The sequence below is a fragment of the Panthera pardus genome, unplaced genomic scaffold, assembly GCF_024362965.1.
Source record: "Panthera pardus isolate Hobbes unplaced genomic scaffold, ASM2436296v1 HiC_scaffold_23, whole genome shotgun sequence".
In the NCBI taxonomy this organism is placed as follows: Eukaryota; Metazoa; Chordata; class Mammalia; order Carnivora; family Felidae; genus Panthera; species Panthera pardus.
Window position 1 is genome coordinate 4,177,424 of NW_026526799.1, and position 26,240 is coordinate 4,203,663.

General features: G+C 54.5%; 1 protein-coding gene across 4 annotated transcripts in view; it reads left to right on the forward strand.

Moving 5' to 3' along the window:
- The window catches only part of AP3B2 (adaptor related protein complex 3 subunit beta 2), a 34,329-nt gene that overhangs the window by 5,723 nt on the left and 2,366 nt on the right, over positions 1-26,240 (forward strand). For 3 of the 4 annotated variants that reach the window (XM_019460380.2, XM_019460379.2, XM_019460378.2), the window contains exons 2-24: positions 4,218-4,293; positions 4,423-4,497; positions 4,770-4,865; positions 10,314-10,474; positions 10,749-10,815; positions 10,914-11,096; positions 11,205-11,488; positions 11,880-11,934; positions 12,290-12,361; positions 13,661-13,723; positions 14,103-14,235; positions 14,489-14,598; positions 15,256-15,432; positions 20,572-20,758; positions 21,998-22,116; positions 22,506-22,614; positions 22,900-23,017; positions 23,413-23,596; positions 23,770-23,830; positions 24,159-24,265; positions 24,454-24,682; positions 25,112-25,196; positions 25,406-25,503. In XM_019460380.2, coding sequence (XP_019315925.1) covers positions 4,218-4,293; positions 4,423-4,497; positions 4,770-4,865; positions 10,314-10,474; positions 10,749-10,815; positions 10,914-11,096; positions 11,205-11,488; positions 11,880-11,934; positions 12,290-12,361; positions 13,661-13,723; positions 14,103-14,235; positions 14,489-14,598; positions 15,256-15,432; positions 20,572-20,758; positions 21,998-22,116; positions 22,506-22,614; positions 22,900-23,017; positions 23,413-23,596; positions 23,770-23,830; positions 24,159-24,265; positions 24,454-24,682; positions 25,112-25,196; positions 25,406-25,503 — 2,849 coding nt within the window. The other variant, XM_053888634.1, reaches the window with a different exon arrangement.

Consider the following 26,240-nt stretch of genomic DNA (forward strand, 5'->3'; position numbering starts at 1 on the left):
GTGGGCGTGTGTCTGCAGGGGTTTTTCTGTGGGTGTGTGTGGGTTTACGTACAGATCCTATGTGCCTGGGAGGTGCAGGCGTGTCTGGGGGTGTGTGGGGGTGTCTGGGGGGGTGCGGGGGTGTCTGCGGGGGAGATACGGGAGCGTGTGGATGGTGCTGGCGTTTGGTGGGGATGTTGGGGTGTGTCGGTGTCCCCGGGTGTGAGTTGACTGTGAGGGGTGTGCGTAGGGGCACCTGGCAGTGGTGCGTGTCGTAGCCCGGGGGTGGTGGCGCCCGGCTTTCATTCTTCCTGCAGCCCCAGTGCCGCCCAGGCCCGGCTGACCGGTCTGTACCTCTTTCCATAGACAGTTCCCCCCGCCCACCCCGCCCCGTCCTGAGCTCCGCCCCTTAGGAACTGGCCACCGGGTGGGTGTTGGGCAGAGTGACGGGGCCCCGGCTCGGCCATGGGAAAGTATCCTCTGATTTTGCGGGCATCTCCCAAGTGATCAGCATGACTGGGGCTGGACATCCTCTGCCCTCATCTAACAGCTAGCACGTCCGCTGTGTTCCAGAAGGCCTCATCTTTCTGCTTTGCTTTCCATCAAAAAATCTGTTCGGGCAGGACGCTTTCTAAAACCCTCGGAACCTCCGTTTCTTAGCAGCCCTTCGGTCCCTTCTGAGTGTGTGTTAGGCACTCAGGCATCTGCAAAATGCAGCCCTCGGAATAGGCGTGTGCCGTTCTGCGTTCTCCTCCTCTTAGCCTCTGCCGCTTACTCGTCTCTCCACGTCAGCCACACAGTCACGTTTGCCTCTGTGACTCTCGTCACGCTCTTCCCTGCTGACACTGCTCCTTCCGATTTCTGGCCGTCTGTTGTTTCTAAATGTTTCGCTGCCTTTTTCTTTTTCTTTTTCTTTTTTTTTTTAATTTTTTAACGTTGATTCGTTTTTGAGAGACAGAGAGAGACACAGAGTGTGAGTGGGGGAGGGGCGGAGAGAGAGGGAGACACAGAATCCGAAGCGGGCTCCAGGCTGCAAGCTGTCAGCACACAGCCCGACGTGGGGCTCGAACCCACAAACCGTGAGATCATGACCTGAGCCAAATTTGGGCGCTTAACCGACAGAGCCACCCGGGCGCCCCTAAACGTTTCACTGCTTTTCAATTTCTACTGCCAGTGATACCTTTCTAGACTGGGTTCTCCTACCTGGGCCAAAAGTTGTGGGTTATCCGAGTATCATCTGGGAAATGGGAGGACCGTGCGGGACTGCACACACAGCTGCTCACCACGTTTTGGAACTGTCTTGGCAACGCATGAGTGTATCCCTTGTCCCACAGCTCTCTGGGCTGCGGATAGACACATTTTTCCACGGGCTCATTCACAGTTCTCTGTTCACTTCTTTGACCACCAGCCCCTGCACCTCTGAGTATGGTTGGGCAGGCTGTTCATTGCACAAGGGCACCCGGCCGAGGAATAGCAGACTATACTCCGCTCATTGATTGGGGAGCAACAGCTCAGGGCTGTGTCCACCTGGAGGGACAAGCAGATGGTTGGATGTGCTTGCAGCAGCCCTGACAGCGAATGCTAGAAACAGATCTTAAATCGATAGCAGTACTTAATTTTGAATGTTGAACTTGTATTTGCCACATCCCAAATAATGTCCTCTCTGTTGCTGTCATAGGCTGGATTGTGTCCCCTTCAAATTCCTATGTTGAAGTCCTAACCCCCACTGCTTCAGAATGTGACTATTTTGAGTAGGGGTCTTTAAAGCGGTGGTTATGTTAAAATGAAGTCATTAGGGTGGGCCCCAATCCTAATCCAATCTGGTGTCCTTGTAAGAAGAGGAAATTCGGACACGGGGACACCCAGAGGGGAGACCATGTGAAGATACAGGAAGCTAGGGGTGCCCGGGTGGCTCAGTCGGTTGAGCGTCTGACTTCAGCTCCCGTCATGATCTCATGGTCTGTGAGTTCGAGCCCCGGGTCGGGCTCTGTGCTGACAGCTCAGGGCCTGCAACCTGCTTTAGGTTCTGTGTCTCCCCCTCTCCTTGCCCCTCCCCTGCTGGTGCTCTGTCCCTGTCTCTCTCTCTCAAAAATGAATAAGCATTTAAAAAAATTTTAAGATACAGGAAGACAGTCATCTGTGAGGCCAGGAGAGAGGCCTCGGAAGAAACCATGCCTCCTGACACCGCCTCAGACTTCTAGTCTCCAAAATCGTGCGAAAATAATATAGGTCGTTTAAGCCTTCCAGTCTGTGGTACTTTGTTACGGCAGCTCTAGGGAACAAATACAGTCGCCTTATTTGCTTTCATTTTTATTTTATTTTATTTATTTTTTTGTTTTATATACCAAAGTTAAAATAAAATTGAACCCAGCCATCTGGTTACTGATAACTTTATGACCTTGAATGTAAAAATTTCCCCTTTATAACTTACATATTTAAAAATAATGTCACTAAACAGGGTGCTTGGGGGCTCAGTCGGTTAAGCGTCCGACTTCAGCTCAGGTCATGATCTCACAGTTTGTGGGTTCGAGCCCCGCGTCGGGCTGTGTGCTGACAGCTCGGAGCCTGGAGCCTGCTTCGGATTCTGAGTCTCCCTCTCTCTCTCTGCCCCTCCCCCACTCGTGCTCTGTCTCTCTCTCTCTCTCTCTCTCTCAAAAATAAACAAACATTAAAAAAAAATAACAGGTGCAGGGTTTATTTAGGTGTGAGATGCATGTACATGTTAAAATCTTTGCTGCATAGCAGTTGTCCCAGCGGTGTTTATTTACAGGGAAAAATGGTTCTCCCTTCCATTGGTGAGTTCTTGTCCCTAATGTATCCATTTAGATCCATTTATGAACTTGTCCCATATGACCTTTGACTTTCCATCTTTTAACCTGGTACCACGGGGCTTTTGGTCACTGTCATGTTGTTTTGTATTTTGAATTTCAGGAGGGTGTGTTGTCTGTCACTGTGGCCTTGTTCTCTTCTTTCCCCAAACTATTCTTTGGGGTTTTTGCTGCCATTTGAGGAGGTTTGGCCAAGTGCCTTCACTGAAATTTCAATGGACATTGCATGAAATTTGTGTATTGGCCTCAGGATTACCTGTATTCCCTTCAGCCACGTGCAAGGGGACATTTGTTCAGATCTTCATTTATTTCTCCCATTAGGGTTTTTTCACTTCCTGTAATCACTGTTGAATGTTAAGTGACGGGTCTGGCTTTTGCTGGGAGACCATCTCACCAGATTCTGGAGTGACCGGGACCCGTCCAGTCCAGTCCTGGAGTCGGGGCCTGGGAACACACTCGTGGGGCAAGGGCAAGGGCATCCTGCTGTTGTTCTGACACCGCCTCCTTTGCACTGGCTCCAGATCCTTCCCATCTACCCAACTGGCCATTCTCTGGGCGGAGTCCACACCTTTCCCACCCCGAACCCTTCCTCTTGTCTTCTGGCTCTGGGTCACTGGCTGTATGGGTGTCCTAGGGCCTGCTGTAACAAAGTTTAGAACAACAAAACTGTACGGTCTCACAGATCTGGAGGCCGGAAGTCCGAAATCAAGGTGCCTGCAGGGCCGTGCTCCCTCTGAAACCTGTAGGAGGATCCTTCCTCGCCCCTTCCTAGCTTCTGGTAGTTTCCTGGCAATCTTTCATGGATCACGCCAATGCTCTGTCTTCACATGGCATTCTCCCTGCGTCTCTGTCTCTTCACGTGGTTGTCTTCTTTTTTTTTTTTTTTAAAGTTTATTTATTTTTGAGACAGAGAGAGACAGAGCATGAACAGGGGAGGGGCAGAGAGAGAGGGAGACACAGAATCCGAAGCAGGCTCCAGGCTCCGAGCCATCAGCCCAGAGCCCCATGCGGGGCTCGAACTCACGGACCGCGAGATGGTGACCTGAGCCGAAGTCGGACGCTCAACCGACTGAGCCACCCAGGCGCCCCACGTGGCTGTCTTCTTACCAGAACAGCCAACAGACAGGATTAGGGGCCCTCCCTACCCCAGTGTGACGTCATCCTAACGAATTACAACTGCAGCGACCCTATTTCCAAATAGGGTCACATTCTGGAGTCCTAGGGGTTAGGGCTTCGATATATCTTTTTGGAGGAGGACCCAGTTCAACGCATACCACGGGCAGGCCCGCGTTTCTCCTGACCCCAAGTCCCCTGCCCGTGTCCCTTCCTTCTGCCTGGATCCTCCCGGAGGATACCCCCAGCCCCACCCTCGTACCCTCCGCTGACCCCCTGTGCCTGCCCCACCCCCAGGCATGACGACCTGAAGGAGATGCTGGACACCAACAAAGATTCCCTCAAGCTGGAGGCCATGAAGACCATCGTGGCTGTGAGTGGGGGAAGGGGCCGCCCCGGTCCGCGGGAGGGGTGGGAGAGCAGCCCTCTGGGCTCCCGGTGGACCTTCTCCTAATAAGTGTGGGCCTCCTCCCTTCTCCCCCTACTGCCCCCCCCCCCCCAGATGATCGCCAGGGGAAAGAACGCCTCCGACCTGTTTCCGGCCGTGGTGAAGAACGTGGCCTGTAAGAACATAGAGGTAGGCAGCGCGGGGCGAGGGGGTCGCGCGCCCGCCCCCCACCGGGAGTAAGCGCCAGCCGGTCGGAGGAGGAAAGGCACCATGCGGCCCCCCGGGGGCCCGACTTGCTCGGGATGCCCTCGGCTCAGGAGAAGACCCTGTTCCTGCGTCCCCCAAGCAGACGTAGATCCGAGCCAAGGACCCCGGGGCGCACGCGGGACCACAGCCGGCCAGGCGGTGACGTCTCATTGGGTGGGGGCGGCAGTCCTGCTGAGAAGCCCTTCTGCTCCCAGGTGAAGAAGCTGGTCTACGTGTACCTGGTGCGCTACGCGGAAGAACAGCAAGATCTGGCCCTGCTGTCCATCTCCACCTTCCAGCGCGGCCTGAAGGTCAGTTCGCGCCCCGGGCCGGGTCTCGCGGGCGCCACGTTGGAGGGGCAGCCCGGGGAGAGGCCTGTGCGTGGGGGACGGTCTTGGAGGCCCTTTCCTGTCCGCCTAGACTTGGGAGGGTCAGAGTCAGACAAGAGGACCGGTGCTGCTGTGGCGTTAAGTGTTGGGGGGGGGGTGGGTCCAAGCCAATGGCCGGGAAGGAACTCTTGAGATGTCTTTGGTGCAAAAAGGTGATTTTATGAACGCACGGGGACAGGACTCGTGGGCAGAAAGAGCTGCACTGGGGCCGTGAGGAGACACTGGTTACATACTAGGAAGTTGGGGGGGGGGGGGTGTTAAGGAAAGAGGGAGGTTTCCAAGCGGACTTTCCTATGCTAAAGAGGACTCTTCAGATACTGGAGGCCTTGCTCTTGTTGAGCTGAAGTTATTTTTCCCTCTAGCAAAGCATTCACATTAAGACAGAAGGGAGTTCCCGCAGGAATGTTCTACTCTGCCTGCCTCGGGTATTTGTCAGTGGGCTGCAGGTTGTAAAGAAATTTAATTTTATTGGGGCTCCTGGGTGGCAAGCGTCTGACGTCGGTTCAGGGCATGACCTCACAGTTCCGGGACTTCGAGTCCCGCGTCGGGTGAACACGAGCCCCACTTTGGATAGAAACAGAGCCCTGCTTCTCTCTCTTTCTCTCTCAAAACAGATTTAATTTAATTTTAATCTACATTTTCCTCTTGTCTTTGTTTCCCCCATCACCACGGAGGGGAGGGTGATGTTAGGGCTCCAGGAAATTGAGTCTATAGGATTCTGGAGACTGCCCTTTTTTCTTATGAATCATTAAGACAGTTGCAGACTGATGGAGACCCACGTCCCGCGGGACCGTGATCGCCATCAGTTAGCTATTTGTTTTTCCCTTTCCTGTGTCCTCGGGCAGCCAGGAGTGTCTGAGGAGTGTCACACGTGTCCCACCCGGTGGGGAGGGGGGATGGCTAGCTCTAGCTCGTGCTTTGCTGTCAGCTTGCCTTTGGCTCCCTCATTAGTGGGACCCCCAGAGGGTGGAGGCCAGCTCAGAAGGGGCTTGAGAGATGAGGTGGCTGCCCAGAGACCGTGTCTCTCCTCCTCTGAGGAGCCTGTGATAATGGCCGCCTCAAACATAAACCACTTGCGTCCCTGAGAGCAGAGAGCCCTGGGTCTCGCCCCCGTTGGCGTGAAGGAATCGTGGTCCACAACCGGGCAGAAGTCGACGTCCTTCAGACAGGCTTCCGGGCAGGGGACAGCTGGCCTGGGTTCCTCACCTCCGTGTGTCACGGCCTTGGCACTAGGAGGTTCACCAAGTCTGGGTTTCCGTGGAGAACGATGACTTTGGAACTGGGGGAGGACAAAAGGGTTTACTGAAAACAAATGAGCTCCGTGGAGAGGAAGACATCGAGATTCACCCTGCGGGAGAGGTTGGGTTCGAAGGTCAGCGCAGACGCCATAACGCCCGGCTGCCCGTTCTCAGTGAGTTCAGTACAGCGGGTTATTCCTCTAGAGTTGAAACAGGTGATGAGCCTTCCGTTTGGCACCGGAAGTAGCTGACTTGTGTGAGATGCCCCAGTGTCTGCAGAACACCCGCTTTGAAAGACTGTTGTCCGTCTGTTGTACTGAAAGGCTTTTTGGAGCATGTCGAAATTGAAATCACTTAAGGGAAGGGGCAGGAAGATTTAAGTCCTTTAAATCTTTTTTTTTTTTTTTTAAGTTTATAGATTTCTTTTGAGAGAGACAGAGACAGTGTGAGTGGGGGAGGGGCAGAGAAAGAGGGAGAGACAGAATCCGAAGCAGGCTCTGCCCTGTCAGCACAGAGCCTGATGTGGGGCTCGAACTCACCAAATTGTGAGATCATGACCCGAGCCGAAACCGAGATTGGACGCTTAACCCACTGAGCCACCCGGGCGCCCCTCAAGTCCTTTAGAATAGAGTGGGGGCTGAATCCCTTCTCACTATTTCAGCTGAATATCCTCACCTTTTGTTTTGCATATTAAACGTATGCTTGATGGTCTCCACTGTGTGCCCTTCTGGTCTGTATATGTCAAGGATACAGAAGACAGTATCACTGCCAGATGTCAGATGTCAACCACTAACTCCCCTCCCTAGACTTTCCACATATTTGGTTCACATTCCTGTGAGAGTGTCTCTGAAAGGTCCAGCTCAGCTTTTCATGTCCAGCTGGTTCTGTGGGTTGCTGAGCAGGGGGGAGGATTGACTGCCCCCCCTGGGTCACTGTGCTGTGGCGAGCAGGAGAGGCCGACAAGGTCTGCTTCTCTGAGGTGGGGTAGGAAGCGCAGGCACTTGAATATACCCGTCATTCATTCGGCAATACCGGGGTCTCTTTAGACCACACGTGGTGCTATGTTAACTTTTAAAGTCAAAACCACGGGATCAATCCATTGATCTGTCTAGATTGGCAAGTAATCTTTTGGTTTGAATCAGGGTTAAATCATTTTGGAAGAACCATTCTGGAATTAAAAAAAAAAATTTTTTTAATGTTTATTTATTTTGAGACAGAGAGAGACAGAGCATGAGCAAGGGAGGGGTAGAGAGAGAGGGAGACACAGAATCTGAAACAGGCTGCAGGCTCTGAGCTGTCAGCACAGAGCCTGATGTGGGGCTCGAACCCACAAACTATGAGATCATGACCCAAGCTGAAGTCGGACGCTCAACCAACTGAGCCACTCAGGCGCCCCCCATTCTGGAATTTTTGGCACAGGTTTTACATTTAGCTGTAGTTTCTACAGCCTGCCCCTGAATTTCCCCTTTGAGAAAACCAGAGGGGCACCTGGGTGGCTCAGCCCATTAAGCGTCCGACTTCGGCTCAGGTCATGATCTCATGGTCCGTGGGTTCAAGCCCCACGTTGGGCTCTGTGGTGACAGCTTGGAGCCTGGAGCCTGCTTCGGATTTTGTGTCTCCCTCTCTTTCTGTTCCTCACCTGCTCGTGCTCTGTTCCTCCTCTGCTTGTGCCCACTGAGCCCATTCAATGAAATGATTTTTCTAGAACAGTGGTCAGCAAACTTTTTCTGTATGCTGCCAGAGAGTAATGTAGACTTTTTAGGGCCATACAGCCTCAATCTTGCAACACTCAACTTTGCCCTTGAAGTGTGTAAGAAGCCATAAATGAGTGGGCATGGCCAGCTTCCAATGAGTCTTTATTTATAAAAAAGGCAGAAGACAGATTTGGCCTGAGGGCTGTAGTATGCCAACCTTTGCTCTAGAACATGACCCTCTGACAGATCATCTCCAGTGATAGAGACGTCACTCCTTCATAAGGCAACTCGCCCCATTTTTAGACACTACAACTTTTTTTTAAGCATTATATCGTGTCAAAACCTCCAGAGCTATAATTTTTTTAAATTTATTTCAGACTCACAAAAGGCACAAAGAATAATAAAGTGAATATCTGTATACCCAGCATAAGAAACGAAACATTTATCAACAGCCAAAGCCCCCTATGTATCTTCTGTTTATAATTCATGTGTATGTATTTATTCTTTCACGGCTTATTTACACATTTGTAAATAATATACAATATTGTTTTGTAAATGGTATCATATGATATATGTGTTCCTCTAAAACTCATTTTCTTTCTGTTGTTGTTAATGATTTTGGGCTCTCCTGCACATTAGAACCATTCATTTCCATCCAGTTTTCGCCCTTCTTTTTATCAAGCCAGCCTGAGACTGTTTTCTTAGCAGCTCACTAATGTGGTTGGCTCAATTCAGACAAACCTCCAGTGAGCAGTCAGATAATCTAGGTCTCCCTACATCCTGTCTTTATGCAGTTGGTCCCTGGAATCCCTTATGAAGCCCTATTATATTTCATTTTATTGGTTTAGCATAACATCCAACTCGGGGCGATTCTAAATCTTAATTTTGTCCTCCTGATTTTGTGTCTTCCAACATGTTAATAGATTGTACAGACCAGGGCATCAGATTGTGAGTCCCCTGGCATATCATGTTTCCAAGTTGACACCAATCTGTTAATCAACCTTCCCCAAGCACAACGTTTTACCAAGTTGTGGATCCATCTAATTATACAGTCAGCTGGCACTTTCTTATCTTGTTAGAAAGGATCTTATTCAATAGCAGAAAAATTTCTTAACCCCTTTCACGTGTAAAGGGCTGTGGTGATACAGAGACAAAAAAGATATGAATTCTGCTCTTAAAATGATTATATATTAAGTAAAACAAAAGGCTTGCATCAAAATGGCAATCTAGGCAATGCTAGGAGGCTCCCCCCAATGCCTTGCTGAAATCGACATACACAGTGTTAATATCGACCAGCCTAGTTACCCTATCAAAAAGGAGAAAAGAATTTTTTCTAGTAGCCTCCTGTGAATCCATAATCCTTTCCAAATAAAAGGGGGGAAAAAAGAAATACAGGTTATAGCAGTGGATATGATATGATTCGGCTCAGAAAATACAGACTCCTGCCTTTTAAATACGTGCTTCTAAACCATGTGTTTAAAAATCAACTGTAGAATTTTGACAGGGGTTACCATCATCTTCCCCTGTCATTTTGTGGATCTTCTCTTTCTCCATTTTTGAACATCAGTGAAGTGTCTGCTCTTTAGTGTCCAGTCACCTCTCCCGTTGCCCAGCATTCTGTGAGATTCACAGCAGGGGCACCTTGGGGGGCTCAGATGGTTAAGCTCCGACTAAAGCTCACGATCTCGAGGTTTGTGGGTTCAAGCCCCGCGTCGGGCTCCGTGCTGACAGCTCGGAGCCTGGAGCCTGCTTCGGATTCTGTGTCTCCCTCTCTCTCTGCCCCTCCCCCACTCATGCTCTGTCTCTGTCTCTCTCTCAAAAATAAATAAACATTAAACAAATTTTTTTAATTAAAAAAAAAGATTCACAGCAATTTACAGCTACTGCTGCCCCTCGTGCACGATTACAATATACTGTGTCTAAAGCTCTTCTCAGGTGTGGATTGGAAGCAGAGGAACAAAGAGAAGGGGCCTACATACCTATTCTGTTTTAAACACTGGAGGAAGAGGAAGAAGATCAACTTTTGGGAGGTTGCTGGGAGAAGGGAGTGTTAACCAACTCTTTGGAAGGCAGGACAGCTTGCATTTGCTGGCAGTCAGCTCTTGCATCAACACAAAGACCCCCCCCACCCCCACCCCCACGCAGGGACCAGGAGGTGTTTCAGGAACTTTAGGTATTCTGAAAGATTCTTACCTTTCCCGAAAGTGAAGCAACCCATCGCCCTAACTGTTCGGGCGTCAAATGTCTGCAACAGGGGCCAACAGTTCCCTCAAGCAGTACCCCCCTCCCACCCCGGGTACCTAGCAGGGGCAATCACTCAGGGAGTCAGGGAGGCAAGAACCGGTGGTAGGTAGCTAGGGACAGTGAGTTCCACGGGTGTGGCCTTTCCATCAGGCCATTGTGCCCTCTCATGGCTCTGCCTCCACCTCTGCCCTTAGGACCCCAACCAGCTGATTCGGGCCAGCGCCCTCCGCGTCCTGTCTAGCATCCGGGTGCCCATCATTGTGCCCATCATGATGCTGGCCATCAAGGAAGCTGCATCGGACATGTCACCCTATGTACGGAAAACAGCTGCTCACGCCATCCCTAAACTCTACAGGTACGCCCCAGCCGCGCCCCTAGCTCCTCAGGGGAGTGTTTCCCAACCCCGGGCCCACCCCTGGCCTCTCCCAAGCCTTGCGGATTGCCCCTTTTTTGTACTCAGATGGTTGAAGACGGTTTGGGGAAGTGAGAGAGATGGAGAACTGCGGTGGTGGCAGCTCACGCTTCTTAACGAACAGGGTTGGGGTAGGGGAGGTGAGCACAGTTTGGGCAAATATTACAAAGGTGGGAGGTGGGGGGGGGCAAATCCCTCTTAACAGTTTCTCCCACAGTTTGGATTCGGACCAGAAGGACCAGCTGATCGAGGTCATTGAGAAACTTCTGGCCGACAAGACCACGGTGTGTACATGGGCGCACAGGGACGGGCGGTGGAGAGGAGACGGGGCAAGCGCTCTCTGCCCTTCCGGCTCACCCTCTTGCCACCGACCGTTCCCCAGCTGGTGGCGGGCAGTGTGGTGATGGCCTTCGAGGAGGTCTGCCCCGAGCGCATCGACCTGATACACAAGAACTACCGGAAGCTCTGTAACCTGCTCATCGACGTGGAGGAGTGGGGGCAGGTGGTCATCATCAGCATGCTCACCCGCTACGCGCGCACGCAGTTCCTGAGCCCCACCCAGAACGTGAGTGGGCCGGGTGCCCGGGCCTCGCTGTGGCAGCGTGCGTAGGAGGGCGGCCGGGAGGAGGTTTCCACTGCCCCCGACACCCCCTCCCCCTGTCTCCGCCTGCAGGAATCTCTGCTGGAGGAGAACCCGGAGAAAGCCTTCTACGGCTCGGAAGAGGACGAGGCCAAGGGCCCGGGCTCGGAGGAGGCGGCCACCGCTGCGCTGCCCGCCCGCAAGCCCTACGTCATGGACCCCGACCACCGGCTGCTGCTGCGCAACACCAAGCCGCTGCTGCAGAGCCGCAGCGCCGCCGTGGTCATGGCGGTGGCCCAGCTCTACTTCCATCTGGCGCCCAAGGCGGAGGTGGGCGTCATCGCCAAGGCGCTAGTGCGACTGCTGCGCAGCCACAGGTGCGCGTCCCGCCCCGCCCACATCGTGGGCCGCCCCGCCCCGCCCCGCCCCGCCCCGCCGACACAGTGGGCTGACTCACCCGGCCGCGCCCCGCCCACACGGGGAGGGGTGGGTGGGCTAGCCCGCCCCGCCCACACCGGGGGCTGGCGTACTTCGCCCCGCCCCGCCCATGATGGGTGGGCTGGTCCTGCCGGCTTCTCTCAAACCCTGGGCGTATCACGCCCCGCGCCTTCACCCCTCCCCTCCACCCTGTACGGACCCCAGTCTTGCCCTCCTCCGACCGGTGCCCTCCCCGCCCTCCTATTTGGCCCACGTCTCTCTCTTCCCTCCACTCGCTGCCCCTGGGCCCCGTCGAGGGGCCCAGATACCTCTTTCCTGTCCTCTCCGTAGTGAGGTGCAGTACGTGGTGCTCCAGAACGTGGCCACCATGTCCATCAAGCGCCGGGTGAGCAAGTGACCTAGGCTGCCCTCGCATATTCCGAGGGGTGGCTCCTGCGAGTGCAGGGCGGTGGGGGGGGGGTGGCATTGGGGACAGGCAGGATGGGGAGTGCCTTCGCTGTGGAGAGAATGCAAACGGGAGACCCCAAACACGGAGGAGAAGCAGGGTCTGGGTCCTGAGGGCCGCCGAGGGAGGAAAATCTGGCGAAGCAAGTCCTGGTCAGATCTGAGAGGGGGGTGGGAAGGGCAGCGATGAGGCAGGAAGGATTCTGGGCCCCAGAACGGGAGAGGTGGGGTAGCTCTGGAGAAGCCCCAGTCTGGGGCTGCGGCGGAGCTCCTTGGGGCTGCTTCTCTCACAACAGGGTATGTTTGAGCCCTACCTGAAGAGCTTCTACATCAGATCCACCGACCCCACCCAGATCAAGATCCTGAAGGTGAGCGATGGACAAGCGCCTGCGGCCTTTCCGCCCCCTTCCTGCCCCCACCTACCCGCTGGGGTATCCACAGTGGCCACCCTGGAGCCTGCCTATTTCTGAACCTGTGGCCACTCCACCCAGGAGTATTGGCCCAGGAAGCTGGGCTAATGGGGGCCAGGGCGGGGGAGGGAGCTGCCCTTTGCCTGTTATCCAATAGATAGGTGCCACTTTTCATATGTGAAGCAACCTGATTTTCATAATAACCTCAGGAAGTGTACATTATCTCCATTTTATAAAAATGCAGACCCCAGGAGGTGAGGTTGCTACCCCAGAGTCAGTCCTGCTGACTCCAGAATTCATACTTTGCTAGCTACAGTCTCTTGGCTTCCACCCACGGTGTTCTCGCCCCCACACATCTTCCCCCTCAGGCTTTTATGCAAACATACACCCACAGAAAAAGTGTCAGAAGCCCATACCCACATTCCATTCGGGCTCTGCCTGCTCTTATGGAGTAGTTTTCATTCAGCAACAGTTAATCGCGACTCTCTGAACATCTACTCTGTGTCAGTTACAGCTAGATCTAGGGGTACAAGCCAGGGCAAACTCATCAGACACCTTGTCTTTGGGGAGCCGACGGTCTAGTTGGGGTGAGAAGGAGACATTGAGCAGCCAATCACAAAACAAATGTAAAAAGCCACTTGAGAAATATGGTAAGAAAGAGAAGTGCAGAGGGCTGTCAGAGCATAGACTAGGACGACGTCGAGTCTTGTGTCAGGGAAGCTTTCCTCTAGGAAGCAAGGCTTGAGCTGAGGCCTGAGAAATGAATATGAATTGTCTATGCAAGTGCAGGGGCAGGAATGGCAAGAATTGCTCCCCACAGAAGAAACAGTATATGCAAAGGCCCTGAGGCAGGAAGAGGTCTGACAAGAGGCCAGTATGACTGGAGCATAGAGGGCAAGGGGGAGAGTGGTGTGAAAACAGAGGTAGACAGCGCTCAGATCCCACAGGGGTTTATAGACCATGGTAAGGACATTGCTCTTTAACCTAAAAGCAACAGGAGACTTTGTTTTCCATGGAGGCGGAGAGGTGACAGGATCATTCTATAAGCGTCCTCTGTCAGGGCATCCATTTAAGAGACAAACTGGTCCTTCTGCCTTTTGGGAAAGTTTCCCAGTCTGTCATCTCCTTCATCAGTTTAAGGATGACGCAGGGCCGTCCGTGGGATTGTTTTCCGGTCTGTGAAGTGTGTTTGGAATGAGGGGTTTGGGGGCACAGAAACCCTGCGGGCCACCCTGCCCGCTTTCTGTCTCCCTGCAGCTGGAAGTGTTGACCAACCTGGCCAATGAGACCAACACCCCTACTGTCCTACGGGAGTTCCAGGTAGGGCCGGGGCCCAACACCCCTACTGTCCTACGGGAGTTCAGGTCGGGCTGGGGCCCAGCTGCCTGCCGGAGGGTCCACGAGAGGTGCCCGCAGCTCCTTGTGCTCAGTGAGAACCGTCCCGATGGGCCAACTTTCTCTTATGAGCCCGAAGTGGAAAAAGTGTTGTCTTAGGCCCCCTCCCAGAGCCTTCTGCCGGCTCTGGGCTAAGGGACACGCACGGTGGCTGAGGGCGTCACTCTCTCTCCCAGAGTTTAGTCTCTAGCATGATGAGTGATTGAATGAGGGGTGACAAGCTTCCCTGAAGGTCACCCGCAAGCCGGCAGAATCACTGAGGGTCACTGCCTGCTGGGGATCACTCTGTTGTGGTGTCCCACAGACGTACATTCGCAGCATGGACAAGGACTTTGTAGCAGCCACTATCCAGGCCATTGGACGCTGTGCAACCAACATCGGCCGAGTCCGTGACACCTGTCTCAACGGCCTGGTGCAGCTGCTGTCCAACCGCGACGGTCAGTGCTTGTCTGCGTGTCCAACTTGGACGACCAGAGGGTGTGCACCTATCCGTCCAGGCACAATGCGTGTTCGTCCCTCTGTCCACCTCCATGCGTGTCTTAAGTGTTCCTGCGTCCCCGAGGGCCACCAGAGGAGCGCACAGGGTTGTGGAAGAGAGCCAAGGGTCTGGGGGCATTGCAGGGGTGTCCGTCTACCTGCGTGTGGTCATGTGACCGCCCCGGGCCCACACTCTCCCTTCCCGCTCCGCAGAGCTGGTGGTCGCAGAGTCGGTGGTTGTCATTAAGAAGCTGCTGCAGATGCAGCCCGCGCAGCACGGAGAGATCATCAAGCACCTGGCCAAGCTCACGGACAACATCCAGGCGAGGGAGGAACCTCCCGTGTTGCCCTCCCGTCCCGGCCTCCTCCCCATGATTTTAAAACCCCGCGATGAAACACGCTAGCCCTGATGAAACCGACTTCCACACCTTCCGTGCTGGCTCCGAAAGGGCCTGCAGGTGGAAAAAGGGAAAAGATGGGACCAGGCAACCCTGACTCGTTGCCCAAGATTCGCTTTCCCCTTGAGGGTCCCTTGCTGAGCTCCCAGACCTGTACTGCCGCTCATGTTTTCTCCAAAGCTCTGGCCGCGGGTGGCCAAGGGTGCACTGGAAAAACCTAGCGTGTTGCTGTTGCACCAGTAACTTGAAGCACTAAGATAAGGTATTCCTTGAAGGTTCGGGAAGAATAGCATGGAACTAAAGCACGGAGGGTACAACGGATCTAGGAAATCGGTCTTTTACACAAAACCTGGACGGACTTTGGGGTTTGGAAGCTCTGCGCTTGCTAGCGAACCCCCAGGGCAGAGGGGGGGATGCTGCTTAGGAAACGTTCGCCTTCTAGTCTGTCCCACGGGACAGGGGTGTGAACCCCGCAGTTCCTGGCCCAGCACACACGGGAAGAATGCCATTTCCCTGGCAGGCCACATGCCCACCCACATCTCCACACGAGCCCCAGTCCTGACTCCTCTTACGCACCCACAGGTGCCCATGGCCCGGGCCAGCATCCTGTGGCTCATCGGCGAGTACTGTGAGCACGTCCCCAAGATCGCGCCTGACGTCCTGAGAAAGATGGCCAAGTCCTTCACGGCAGAGGAGGACATCGTCAAGCTGCAGATCATCAACCTGGCAGCCAAGCTCTACCTGACTAACTCTAAGCAGGTAAGGCTTGAGAGATGCCCCCTAAAACACGCCGGGCCCCAGAAATGGCCCAGGGAGGAGTCCGTGGACCCTCACCAGGTAGGTGTGAACTCCAGCCTCTCTTTCTGATGAGAGAGTTCAGGGCAAACGTCCGGTCTCTCCCGATAACCAGTGTCCCCATGTCCACGGCTACTCTCAAGGGCTGGGTGGGGGTGGTGGCCACAGGTGAAGAGGCTCTCCTACAGGGCTGTGACCTCCAGTCCACCTGTGGGAGTGTTCCTACCTGCTGCCTTTGGAACAATGGGGCCCTAAAGAACCACAGCTGAGTGGGAGCGAGGGAGGAGCCAGCGATGACACGCGCCGGTGGGAGAACATGTGTTCCACGAGATGTGATCTGTCCTTACTCCCAAAGCTTGGTGATGTTTGGCCAGTCTGTGCCAGGGATATGAGGGCAAATCTCTGCATAGCCAAGGGCATGGCCCCACTAAGCTGGAATACCAGGATATAAGAAGCTTCTTGGGTATCCAGCAACTCCTGAGATGGTCCCAGGAGATTCTCCTAAGAATTAAGTGTAACGTGCAGAGCTTAAAGGGGTTGGAGACACCAAGGGCCATGACCATTCCCACACTCACTGCCCCACTCAGTTAAGGGAAGTGGAGGTTGGCAAACTATATCGCCCGTGGACCAAATCCAGCCTGCTGTCTGTGTTTGTAAATAACGTTTTATTGGGGCACAGCCATCTTCATTCATTCATTTATTGTCTATGGATGCTTTTGTGCTACAACAGCAGAGTTGACTAGTTGCAAGAGTCTATATGGTCCACAAAGCGTAAAATAGTTACTCTCTGCCCTTTCTAGAAAAAGTTTGGCAACCTGTGGAGCAAAGTATCTGCGCAGGTGGCTGGGGTCAGCAGCTTGGCTACACCCTGGAGATTGTGACGTCCCTGCTGGCCTGCAGGTGGCCTCTTTGCCGTCCCATGGAGTCTTTGGATGGGGGCACCTGTGCTTCTTCAGTGTTTCCTTTGATCCGTGGTGACAAGGGTGGGCCCAGGGACTCGAGCTGGGGAGGCAGGGCCATCATGGGCTGGGATACTCATCAGGAGTTGGAATAGGCACCAGTCACCCATGGGAGCAATGAGGGACCTAGTGTGCCAGCATCAGTATCGTGGGCGAAGCAGGTTGCAAAAAGGCTGTGGGGAAGCATTCAGTCACTGAACAAATATTGGTGTGCCTCCTTTCTTCAGAGGGGAGGAAGTAACAGGTGGGAGGAACATTTGAAAAGATGAAGCCGTATGGGCGGGGAGCCACCCAGTTAGGCTGAGGACCCAGCAGGAATCCTGAGCCCCAGAGTGGCGATGTGTGATGTCCGCGTGTTCTCATGAGTCTGGGTGTGCCCACGCGGCGTTTCCCCGAGTTGTCACTCTTAGCTATGTGTTCACCTTTTCATTGCTTTATCTGGCGTGTATTTCCTGAGTGCTGACCTGTGAGTTATATGCCTGGCACTGAGCCGTGTCCTGGGATAGTGGCCATCAGCGAGACATGTTTACTGACCTCCGAATGCTCACAGCCAAGTAGGGAGAACAGTATGTAACGCAGAGCAGTGAGAACTGTCGTCAGGGTTGGCACAGAGAGTTCAGGTGTGTTCAGCTGAACCCTTCTCCTCGACAGGCCACAGGGGTCCCAGCCCCAACAGGGCACCCAGGGTAGGCTGTTCAGGCAAATGGATACTGACCTCCAGGCACCCTTTATCTGAAGGTGGGTCCTCCCAGGCACAGGCCCTTTAGAGTGGTTCTTGGATTCAATAAAGAGAGTTTTCTCCTCTCTCCCACCCTCCCTTTTTCCGTTTTTGCTTCCCAGCCTGTTCTCAGCGTGGTGGAGAAAAGGGAATCCTTGGCATTCTGGGAGGATGTTCTTGCAAAACAGTGGTGATGCTTCCCCCTGCCAGTATTATGGGTGACATTCCGGGCCTGATACGGGCCACAGCAATCCCAGTCATTCCCAGCCTACTGACCCCCAGGGCATACCAGATCCCAGCCCAGGCTGAGGCCTGGGCGGTGGCCAAGATAAAGTTCTGCCCCGCTCTGATTCAGCGGATAATCCGGTTCCAGGCCAGAGGTCACAAAAGCTCTGATAACAGATGGACTGACAGAAGGCTTGATGTGAAGGTGGTCATTATAGCACCTGGGGGTGTGGCACCTGGGGGCAACTGCCTGGAGTTCTTTTGGGCGTGAGTTTGCTTTTTGTATGTCAGGTGAGATGTGTGGGAGGAGGCCTGGTGGGGGCCTGGTGGGGGCTCAAATCTGGCCTCTGTAGTGGATGGAATGTTTTGATAAAGTTCTGCAGAATTAAAAAAAAAAGGTTAACTTTTTAAAAAAATATCATAAGCGTAATGCATGGTCATCATAACACGTTTGGAAAACCCAGGAAAATAATAATTAAAAGTTTAAATTAGCCATAGGTCTACCACTTAGAAAAGACCACCATCAATCTTATAATCTATTTCCTTAGCCTTAGGAAACATTTCTGGTCCCTGTATATAGTCATCCAGAAGTTGCACATCTGTGTCTCCTTTAATGTGTTAATTTTTTCATTTCTGTTTCCGATGGCTTCGTATTTACAAAGCTGTTTCCCCATTCATGTGTCAATTAAATACTTCCCATCTAATTTCCTCTAGATTTATTTTCTATTTTTGTGTTTTTTTAATCCATCATAGTTTTCTCTTGCTGTGTAGTAAGTTAGCATAAACTCAGTGGCTTAGAACGACATGCTTATTTTCTCGTGACTTCTGTGGGCCGAGAGTCTAGGCCTGTCTTCACTAGGTCCTCTGAAGGCTGTGGCTGACCTGTTGGTAGAGGCTGGACTCTCACTGGGGGCTCTGCAGGGAACGGTTCGCTTCCGAGCTGGTTGGTGGCTGGATGCGGTTCCTTTGGGTGGTAGGACTGAGTCGGTCACTCAACCAACTGAGCCACCCAGGCGCCCCTAGAGCTTGTTTTTATATGTGAGGTCAGGATGTATTTCGGTTCACGTTTTTGAAGAGCCACTGTCCCAGTATGATTTAACAGGTGGTTACAAGGCAGCAGGTATGTTGGCATCAGTTCTTGAAAAGGAGCCCATGCGGGGCACCTGGGTAGCTCAGGCCGGTTGAGGGGCCAACTTCGGCTCAGGTCATGATCTCACGGTTTGTCAGTTCGAGCCCCACATCAGGCTCGCTGCTGTCAGCCTGTCAGCGCGGAGCCCGCTTTAGATCCTCTCTCCCCCTCTGTCTGCCCCTTCCCCACTTGTACTCTCCCCAAAAATAAATAAATATCAAAAAAGAAAGAAAGAAAAAAAAAAGGAGTCCATGTTCCTCACTTAAAATTCTCCCCTGGAAGAATTCCCACCAGTCGTAGGAAACTTGTTCTGTTCTTGGTGCACTGAAGCGTGTCTCACAGGCCCTCTTGAGCCACCCATAAATCCTGCACATCCTGGCTGAACGAGGTGAGGGTCTGGGTGGTGCAGACTGGATGCCAGCATTTCTGGTGAATGGGTTCTTGGGATGGAGAAGCGTAATGAACTGTTAGAAGCAAATGCTGCAGTGTTGTGGGTGAACCAGCCCCTTCCTGTGTTGACTGCTGATATGCATTTAAGTCTGTGCACAGATGGAGGCAGATCTTTAACACTTCTTTCCAGAACTAGCCAAGGACTTGGGGGAGGGAGAATGTCTGATCAGCCGGCTGGGAAGTCTGTAGAGGGGAATCGGCAGCATCTTGATATCAGACCATGTTGATAAGGACATCTGCCCACCATGACTAGTCAAACGATGTCTGGCCCAGGGAGGGGAAGGTCTGTGATGAAGTCCATTGCGAGGTGTCCTACGTGGGAGACTATGGAGTTGACAGTACTTTCCTGTGATGGGAACAGTGTTGCAGGTGCTCCTGTTGTTGGACGGGACTGAGCTGAAGGCGAGGCCACTGAGATCCCTGCGGGCCATGTTGTAGGTACCTGAGAGTCGCAGTGGCTCTCTAGTTTTGCCACAGCAGCAGCTCTGATTCTGGGTCAGCATCTGGGGGCTGAACCCCTCCTGGACGTCTTTCTGACGCTCCCCCTGAGTTACCTGAATCAGCCATGTCCATGGCTGGATGTCCATAAACCTCAGGAAGACCAAGGTTGGTTCCAGACTCCTCCTTTGGGTCCTGCTACCCCAGGCACCCTGGCTGTGCGGACATGAGATGCACGTGCTCGGTGGAGACCCGGATGGGGCAGCCCCCTATGTCAGCAGGTAGGCAGTGTCGGGAAGCAGGTGGATTGCCGGCTCAGGCGGGCCCAGGTCTAGAAGCAGCGCTGACTGGCTCCTTAATCTGAGAGAAGTCACTTCTGACTCTGCTTCTCTGTAAGTGGGAGCAATTGCACATACCTCTCGGAAGAGTTGTGGACATTACACGGGATCGTGTGAAGCTCCTTACATAGCACATAGAGCTAGAATGACAGCTGCTACCTGTCATGTCATAAAGGCAGGTTAGAGCAGGCCAGGATCAAGGCAGAAATCAAGATTTGGGGTCCTAGGATGTGGCTGCCTTGATTGCAGACAGTGGACCCATAGGCAGTTTGCTCTCTAGAACCTTTCAGGGGAGGTCATGGCCTCTGAGACTCTGGGCTGCTCAGAATGTACCATGTGGATCAATGGGCATGAGGACAGCCCCTACCAATGGGATCCCCATGTGCCCCCTGCCAACTCCTTCTGTTGCCTAGTTTTCCTCTGTGTGGTGGAGGCTGAGAACTGTGAGATTTCTGGCAGAATGTTCTAGACCTCCTTTCACACTAGCATCCTAAAGTAAAGAGGCTGGCCCTCCCTGGAATGGGGGTAGGAGCTGGGCCTGGGACAGTGGGGACCACTGACTCAGGAAGAATGGAGCTCACGGCCAAGAGGGAGGAGATTGCAAAGGGGTGACCTCTCTCACCAGGCCCCCGGCAGCTGTCAAAGCTGGGGTTGGGAGTCAGGGCCAGGGAGGGGAGAGGAAAGGCAGGGTGAAGGGAGGGCAGGTGGGAGAGGAAGAGGGTGGAGGCAGCCGCCCGTCAGCTGGGAGAGAGACACTGCGTGAGGTGGGGGCTTACAGAATCTGCTGCAGGGCCCCCTGTGTCCCCGCTGTCTCTGACTGCTGCTGACCCACCTCTCGTCCCCCAGACCAAGCTGCTGACCCAGTATGTGCTGAGTCTGGCCAAGTACGACCAAAACTATGACATTCGTGACCGAGCGCGCTTCACCCGGCAGCTGATCGTCCCCTCGGAGCAGGGTGGGGCCCTCAGCCGCCATGCCAAGAAGCTCTTCCTGGCACCCAAACCAGCCCCAGTGTTGGAGTCATCCTTCAAAGGTGGGAGCTGAAGTCAAGGGTAACCTCCAGGGGTGGGGGGTGGGGGAGGCGGGGTGGGAAGGAGGGGAACTGGCCAGGACCCCATACCCAGATCTTCCCCCTGAGGTCCCAGTCTTAGCCAGACACCAGGACTTCGGGAGAAATGCCAGTCTCTCTGCCCCTCACCCCACCCCCGCTCCCACCCACAACCACCACCAGCATCATCTCACCTGAGTCCCTGCCCTCCCAGCCAGCATGGCTCCTGCTCCTCTCTTGTCTGGCGCCCCCGTCCACCTCCCTCCCTGAGCCAGCACTGTGTATCCAGATTTAAATACCAAGGATCCCGGAAGGTGGGAAGTCAAACAGCATTCAGAGGAGAGGTACAGATTTGTTAAGAGTCCTGAGAAAGTTGCTGGTGCTCTGGGCTGCCACTGGAGCTCTGCCCAAAGTCTGGGCCTTCAGCCTTGCCTCTGTCCTTGGGCTCGTGTCCTGTGATAGGGGCCCTGAGAGAGGCTGGGAGGGGACAGTCCGCCAGCTGGCTCCCTGGACCTCGGAATCCTGAAGGGGACCTGGCTCCCTTACAAAGCTCGGTTCTCCTGGGTGTCTTTTTGTTCATTTTTTTTCTCTTCCCTGGACCTCAGGAACAGGGAAATTCTGAGGGATGGGGCGGATTTGAACGTCTGCCAAGAAGGAGGAAGTCCCTTTCTCCTTCCCAACCCGTCCCCGCTCACAAGTCTCCAATACACAGGCTGGACCTCTGGCCTTGACTTCCTCTCATTCCCGTTCAGACTGCTCACCTCTCCCCACGGGGCCTGACCAGGCTGCCTTCCCCTCCTCGCCCCAGCCTGGCCAGCCTCTTCTTCACAGTTGCTATCCTCATACCATCTAGGCCTCCTTCCCAAGCCTGGCCGTGCTGAGGCACACAGCCCCCGCTGCCTTGGAAGAGAAGCCTCACTCACATGTCTGCCTCCCCGTTAGGCAGAACCAAACAGATGGGCCTGCAGCCTCTCCCCACACCATCCCCCTACCCTGTCTCGCAGTCCCACCTGCCCCATACCTCAGCTCCTGCTTGAGCCGGGCCAGACAACCTGATCCTCTGGCCTGTCTTCCTGAAGGTGGAGGAACCCGTACAGGACACACCCACCCCTTTTGTCTACCTCCATAAGGGATCCCAGCCAGAATCACCACCCCACCTGGGAGACGACTCCCAGGACATTTCCTGACACCTACTCCTGGCCTGACCTCTAACCCTACCCCCAGACCGGGACCACTTCCAGCTGGGCTCACTGTCCCACCTGCTCAATGCCAAGGCCACAGGCTACCAGGAGCTCCCAGACTGGCCAGAGGAGGCTCCAGACCCATCTGTGCGGAACGTGGAGGTCAGCGGGGTGAAGGGTTCAATTTTGTGTGTGTGGGGGGGGGGGGGGCGGGGCACAGATAGCAGAGAGCCCTGGCCGTGCTGGCCCAGCCCTCCTGACACCCTCCCCCCATGCAGGAAGAAGATCTGTCCCTTATCGAGACCCACGTGGGCCTGTTGGGCGAATACACGGAGGTCCCCCTGCCCGTGTGCCGTGTGCCCTCTGCTCTGTGTGCGGTGCTCTCTCTCGTACCCTGTGCTGCCCCTCCCCTCCACCTCATCATTCCCTCTTGGAGACAGGGCCAAGCAGGGCCCAAGAAGAGGCAGGGTGAGAGGCAAAGAGGCCCTGTGCTTTCCTTCCTCCTCCCCAGCCATGATTCAATGCTCCTCTCACCCCACCCCCACTTCCAGGTACCAGAATGGACCAAGTGCTCCAATCGAGAGAAGAGGAAGGAGAAGGAGAAACCCTTCTATTCTGACTCAGAGGGGGAGTCAGGCCCCACAGAGTCTGCAGACAGCGGTGAGGAGAGAGCAGAGCTGGGGACTCTGTGTGCTTCACATGGCCTCATACCCATGGGGGCATGCACCAGTTTGTGTGCATCTGTGTGTGAGTCGGTGGTCCTGAGGGATTGCATGTGCCATACACATCCACCTGTGTCCTGGTTGGTCCGGTTGGCATCTGGGGCCAGGGGCAGCTCAGGGGGTTGCAGCTTCAGTGCTGAGTCAAGCTGGGACCCCAGGGCATCTGCTCTGGACCCAAGGAGGTCTGCACCCAGGGAGGGGGTCTGAGACAGTTCCTCCACAGACCCCGAGTCCGAGAGTGCCTCGGACAGTAAGAGCAGCAGTGAGAGCGGCTCTGGGGAGTCCAGCAGTGAGTCTGATAGTGAAGACCAGGAGGAAGAGAAGGGGAGGAGCAGTGAGAGGTAAGAGGGGAGCCAGCCAGGTGGCTGGTGGGGTTCAGGGGTCTCCTCTGGAAAAGGAGGGGGAATGCTCAGCCTTAGCCACTCTAAGAGCCCCTGATCTGGTGGGGCCTTCAGACCCCCGGTGCACTCCCATGATGGCTGCTGTGGCTGGCTACAGGGGGTCTCTGTGCTGAGCCTGCCCCCTCATGGGAACAGCAGGGAGAAGCATTGGGGGACCAGGGACCCAGGCCTGTTTAGAGTTCTCACTGGAGCCCAGACATAGGAGCCCAGCTGGGCTCTACTGGCTCAGGCTCCCTCCCCTCCCCCCACTTTCCTGGTCTTTTCCTGCTCTTCTGTGAGGCAAGGGCAGGTGTGTCCGGGCTGGGCCTGAGCCCCATTCATCCCCTCTCCTCCAGTGAACAGAGTGAGGAGGAAGGTGAGAAGAGGAAGATGAAGAAAAGGAAGAAGGTGCCCGAGGTACAGGGAGAAGGTTCATCCTCAGAGGAGGACAGCGATTCCAGCAGTGGCTCATCAGAATCTGAGAGAACATCAGAGACGGAGGAGGAGCAGGTGGAACCTGCCTCTTGGAGGAAAAAAACAGTGAGAGCCTTGGGGCAGAGAGGGGGGTGGGCTCATGGGCCAGGGGCTTTCCCACATCCTGAGGCAGGCCAGTCACCTCCCCACCATCTAGAATAGACCATGGCATCATCTACCCAACCCAGAACAGGCCAGGTGCTCTCCTCCTGCACCTGTATCCCATTTTTGTCTTTCAGCCTCCCAGTGGCAAAAGCGCCCCGGTAGCCAAGGAGATCTCCCTGCTTGACCTAGAGGATTGTGAGTTTGGGTAGAAGTCACCGTGGGAAGACCTTGGGAGGGTGGCTTAGGAAGGTCCCTAGGAGCTCTGGATTAGGTTCCCCAGGGCTCCGGGGTAAGGGGAGCAGACGGAACACACTTTTGGGGCCAAGAGGGCAGAGGGACAGCCTCCCCAGGTGTGGGGTTGGGATACAGGACCTGGTGTTCCCGTAAGAGCCCCCAGGATGCCATGTGCTTCGCTGTCCATGGTGCTGAACCGTCTCCTTCGCTGAGCTTTGGGTTCCCTGCTCAATCCAAGCCGATTCCATGTTGCCTCCCTCATCGTAGCCTTCCTCATCTGCTCCCACAGTCACCCCTCCCAGTGTCCAGCCTGTGTCTCCCCCCACGATCGTGTCCACCAGTCTGGCTACTGACCTGGAGGGCCTGACGCTCACAGACTCCCCGCTGGTGCCCTCAGTGAGTGGGATGGGGGAGGGACACATGTCTGGGATGCATCTTACAGTGTGGATTTGTGTGTGTGGAGGAGGGGTGTGATGTAGGGGATAGCTTTGAGTCCCCATTGCTGGGTGACCCCAGGTGAGGACAAGGCAGGGACAGGCTCTCTCCTTGTTCATTTCCATACTGGCCCTCCTCCACCCCTCCAGCTGCTGAGTCCAGTGGTAGGTGTTGGGAGGCAGGAGCTGCTGCACCGTGTAGCCGGTGAGGGGCTGGCCGTGGACTACACCTTCAGTCGCCAGCCTTTCTCTGGGGACCCCCACATGGTATCTCTGCACATCCACTTCTCCAACAGCTCTGATACCCCCATCAAGGGCCTGCACGTGGGCACCCCCAAACTGCCCGCCGGCATCAGCATCCAGGAGTTCCCTGAAATCGGTACGGAGGGCCTTGGACATGTTGGAGGAGGGGGCTCCTGGGCAGTGTCAGTCCTTCTATGGCTGCTGATGCCCGCTCTGTGCCAGGCCAGGCCATGAGGGCACAGAGAGGGCATCTAACATGATCGTGCCCTTGTGGATAGTACAGACTAGGAAACAAGCACGTTTGTATCAGGGCAGAAGGTGCTTGAGGCAGGCAGTATGGGCCTTGGTTGTTTCAGGACTGACTTACATGGGGTAAGGGTGGGTAGGAAAAGGGTGTTTAGAATTCAGAAGAAAACCAGGAAATACCTCCAGGGACCTAGAAAGCCAGGAGTGCATAGAGGGGTGGTCAGCTCTGGCAGTGGAGGAGAGAATGGGTCTGGGTTCCAGACCTATCAGGTGACAGTATCTTTCCCTGTCCCCCTTTCCCTGCCTCATACCACTGCAGAGTCACTGGCACCTGGAGAATCTGTCACTGCTGTAATGGGCATTAATTTCTGTGACTCAACCCAGGCAGCCAACTTCCAGCTGTGGTGTGTATCCAACTCAGGGTGGGGTGGGAGGGTGGGCTGGAGAGGGGAGGGGGCAGAATGTCAGGGATACATCGTGACCTGCTGGGTTCAGAAGTCATCCCAAGCTCTCAGATCTTCTCTCACTCTTTGTTGCCTCCAAAGTGGGAGGTGAGGGGAAAAGGTGCCTCACTTCATTTCTTCTCCCTCCATTTCCTCCCCACCCTTCCTAGTACCCAAACCCGGCAGTTCTACGTCTCCATTCAGCCACCCGTTGGGGAGCTAATGGCTCCCGTGTTCATGAGCGAGAATGAGTTCAAGAAGGAACAGGGTGAGTGCTCCCCAGGGTGGACAGGGAGGGGCTCGGCACCACCCACTGGGGCCCTGGAAGCTCATGGTGCAGTCCTGCTGGAAGGGCCTCGGCATCGTCAGAGCGTGGGCCTCTGGCAAAGGCTTCACAGAGGGTGGGACACTTCAGTGAAGCTTTGGAGAGAGCAGGACTCAGCCAGGCAGAAAATTCTAGGCCTGCATTCCAGCTTGGGAAAATATCATGAGTACGTGTTGGTGAAAGTTTGCAGGAACTGAGGAGAAAGACAATTTGGTTTGGTACACAGAGATAATGAGAACAAAGCTGAAAATGAGATGTTTGGTCCAGCATCTGGAAGTCTTGAATGCTGTGCTAAAGCATTTCAATCCCAGAATTTCAGAGCTGGAAGGGGTCACCAAAGTTATCAGGTCCACCTCTGCTGTGAGAGAGATTAGGACTTCATTAGACTTCATTTTCCTAACAGTGCAGAGGTCGCCAAAGGTGTCTGAGGAAGGGGCCAGCTTCAGGCCTCTGCCTCAGCAAGGGGGATCTGGCAGCACCCACAGCAAGGACTGGACTGGGGGGAGCCTGCAGTAGGGAACAGAGGCGGGACAGCCTAAGCAGAAGAAACATGGGGCTTTGTGAGTCCTGGCTTGAAATTCTGACCCCGCCACTCACTTGGTGTGTGACCTTGGCCTAAATTCTGTGACTATAAGGCTATTGCAGTAGATCTGGTGAGAGAAGGTGGGAACCAGATGAGA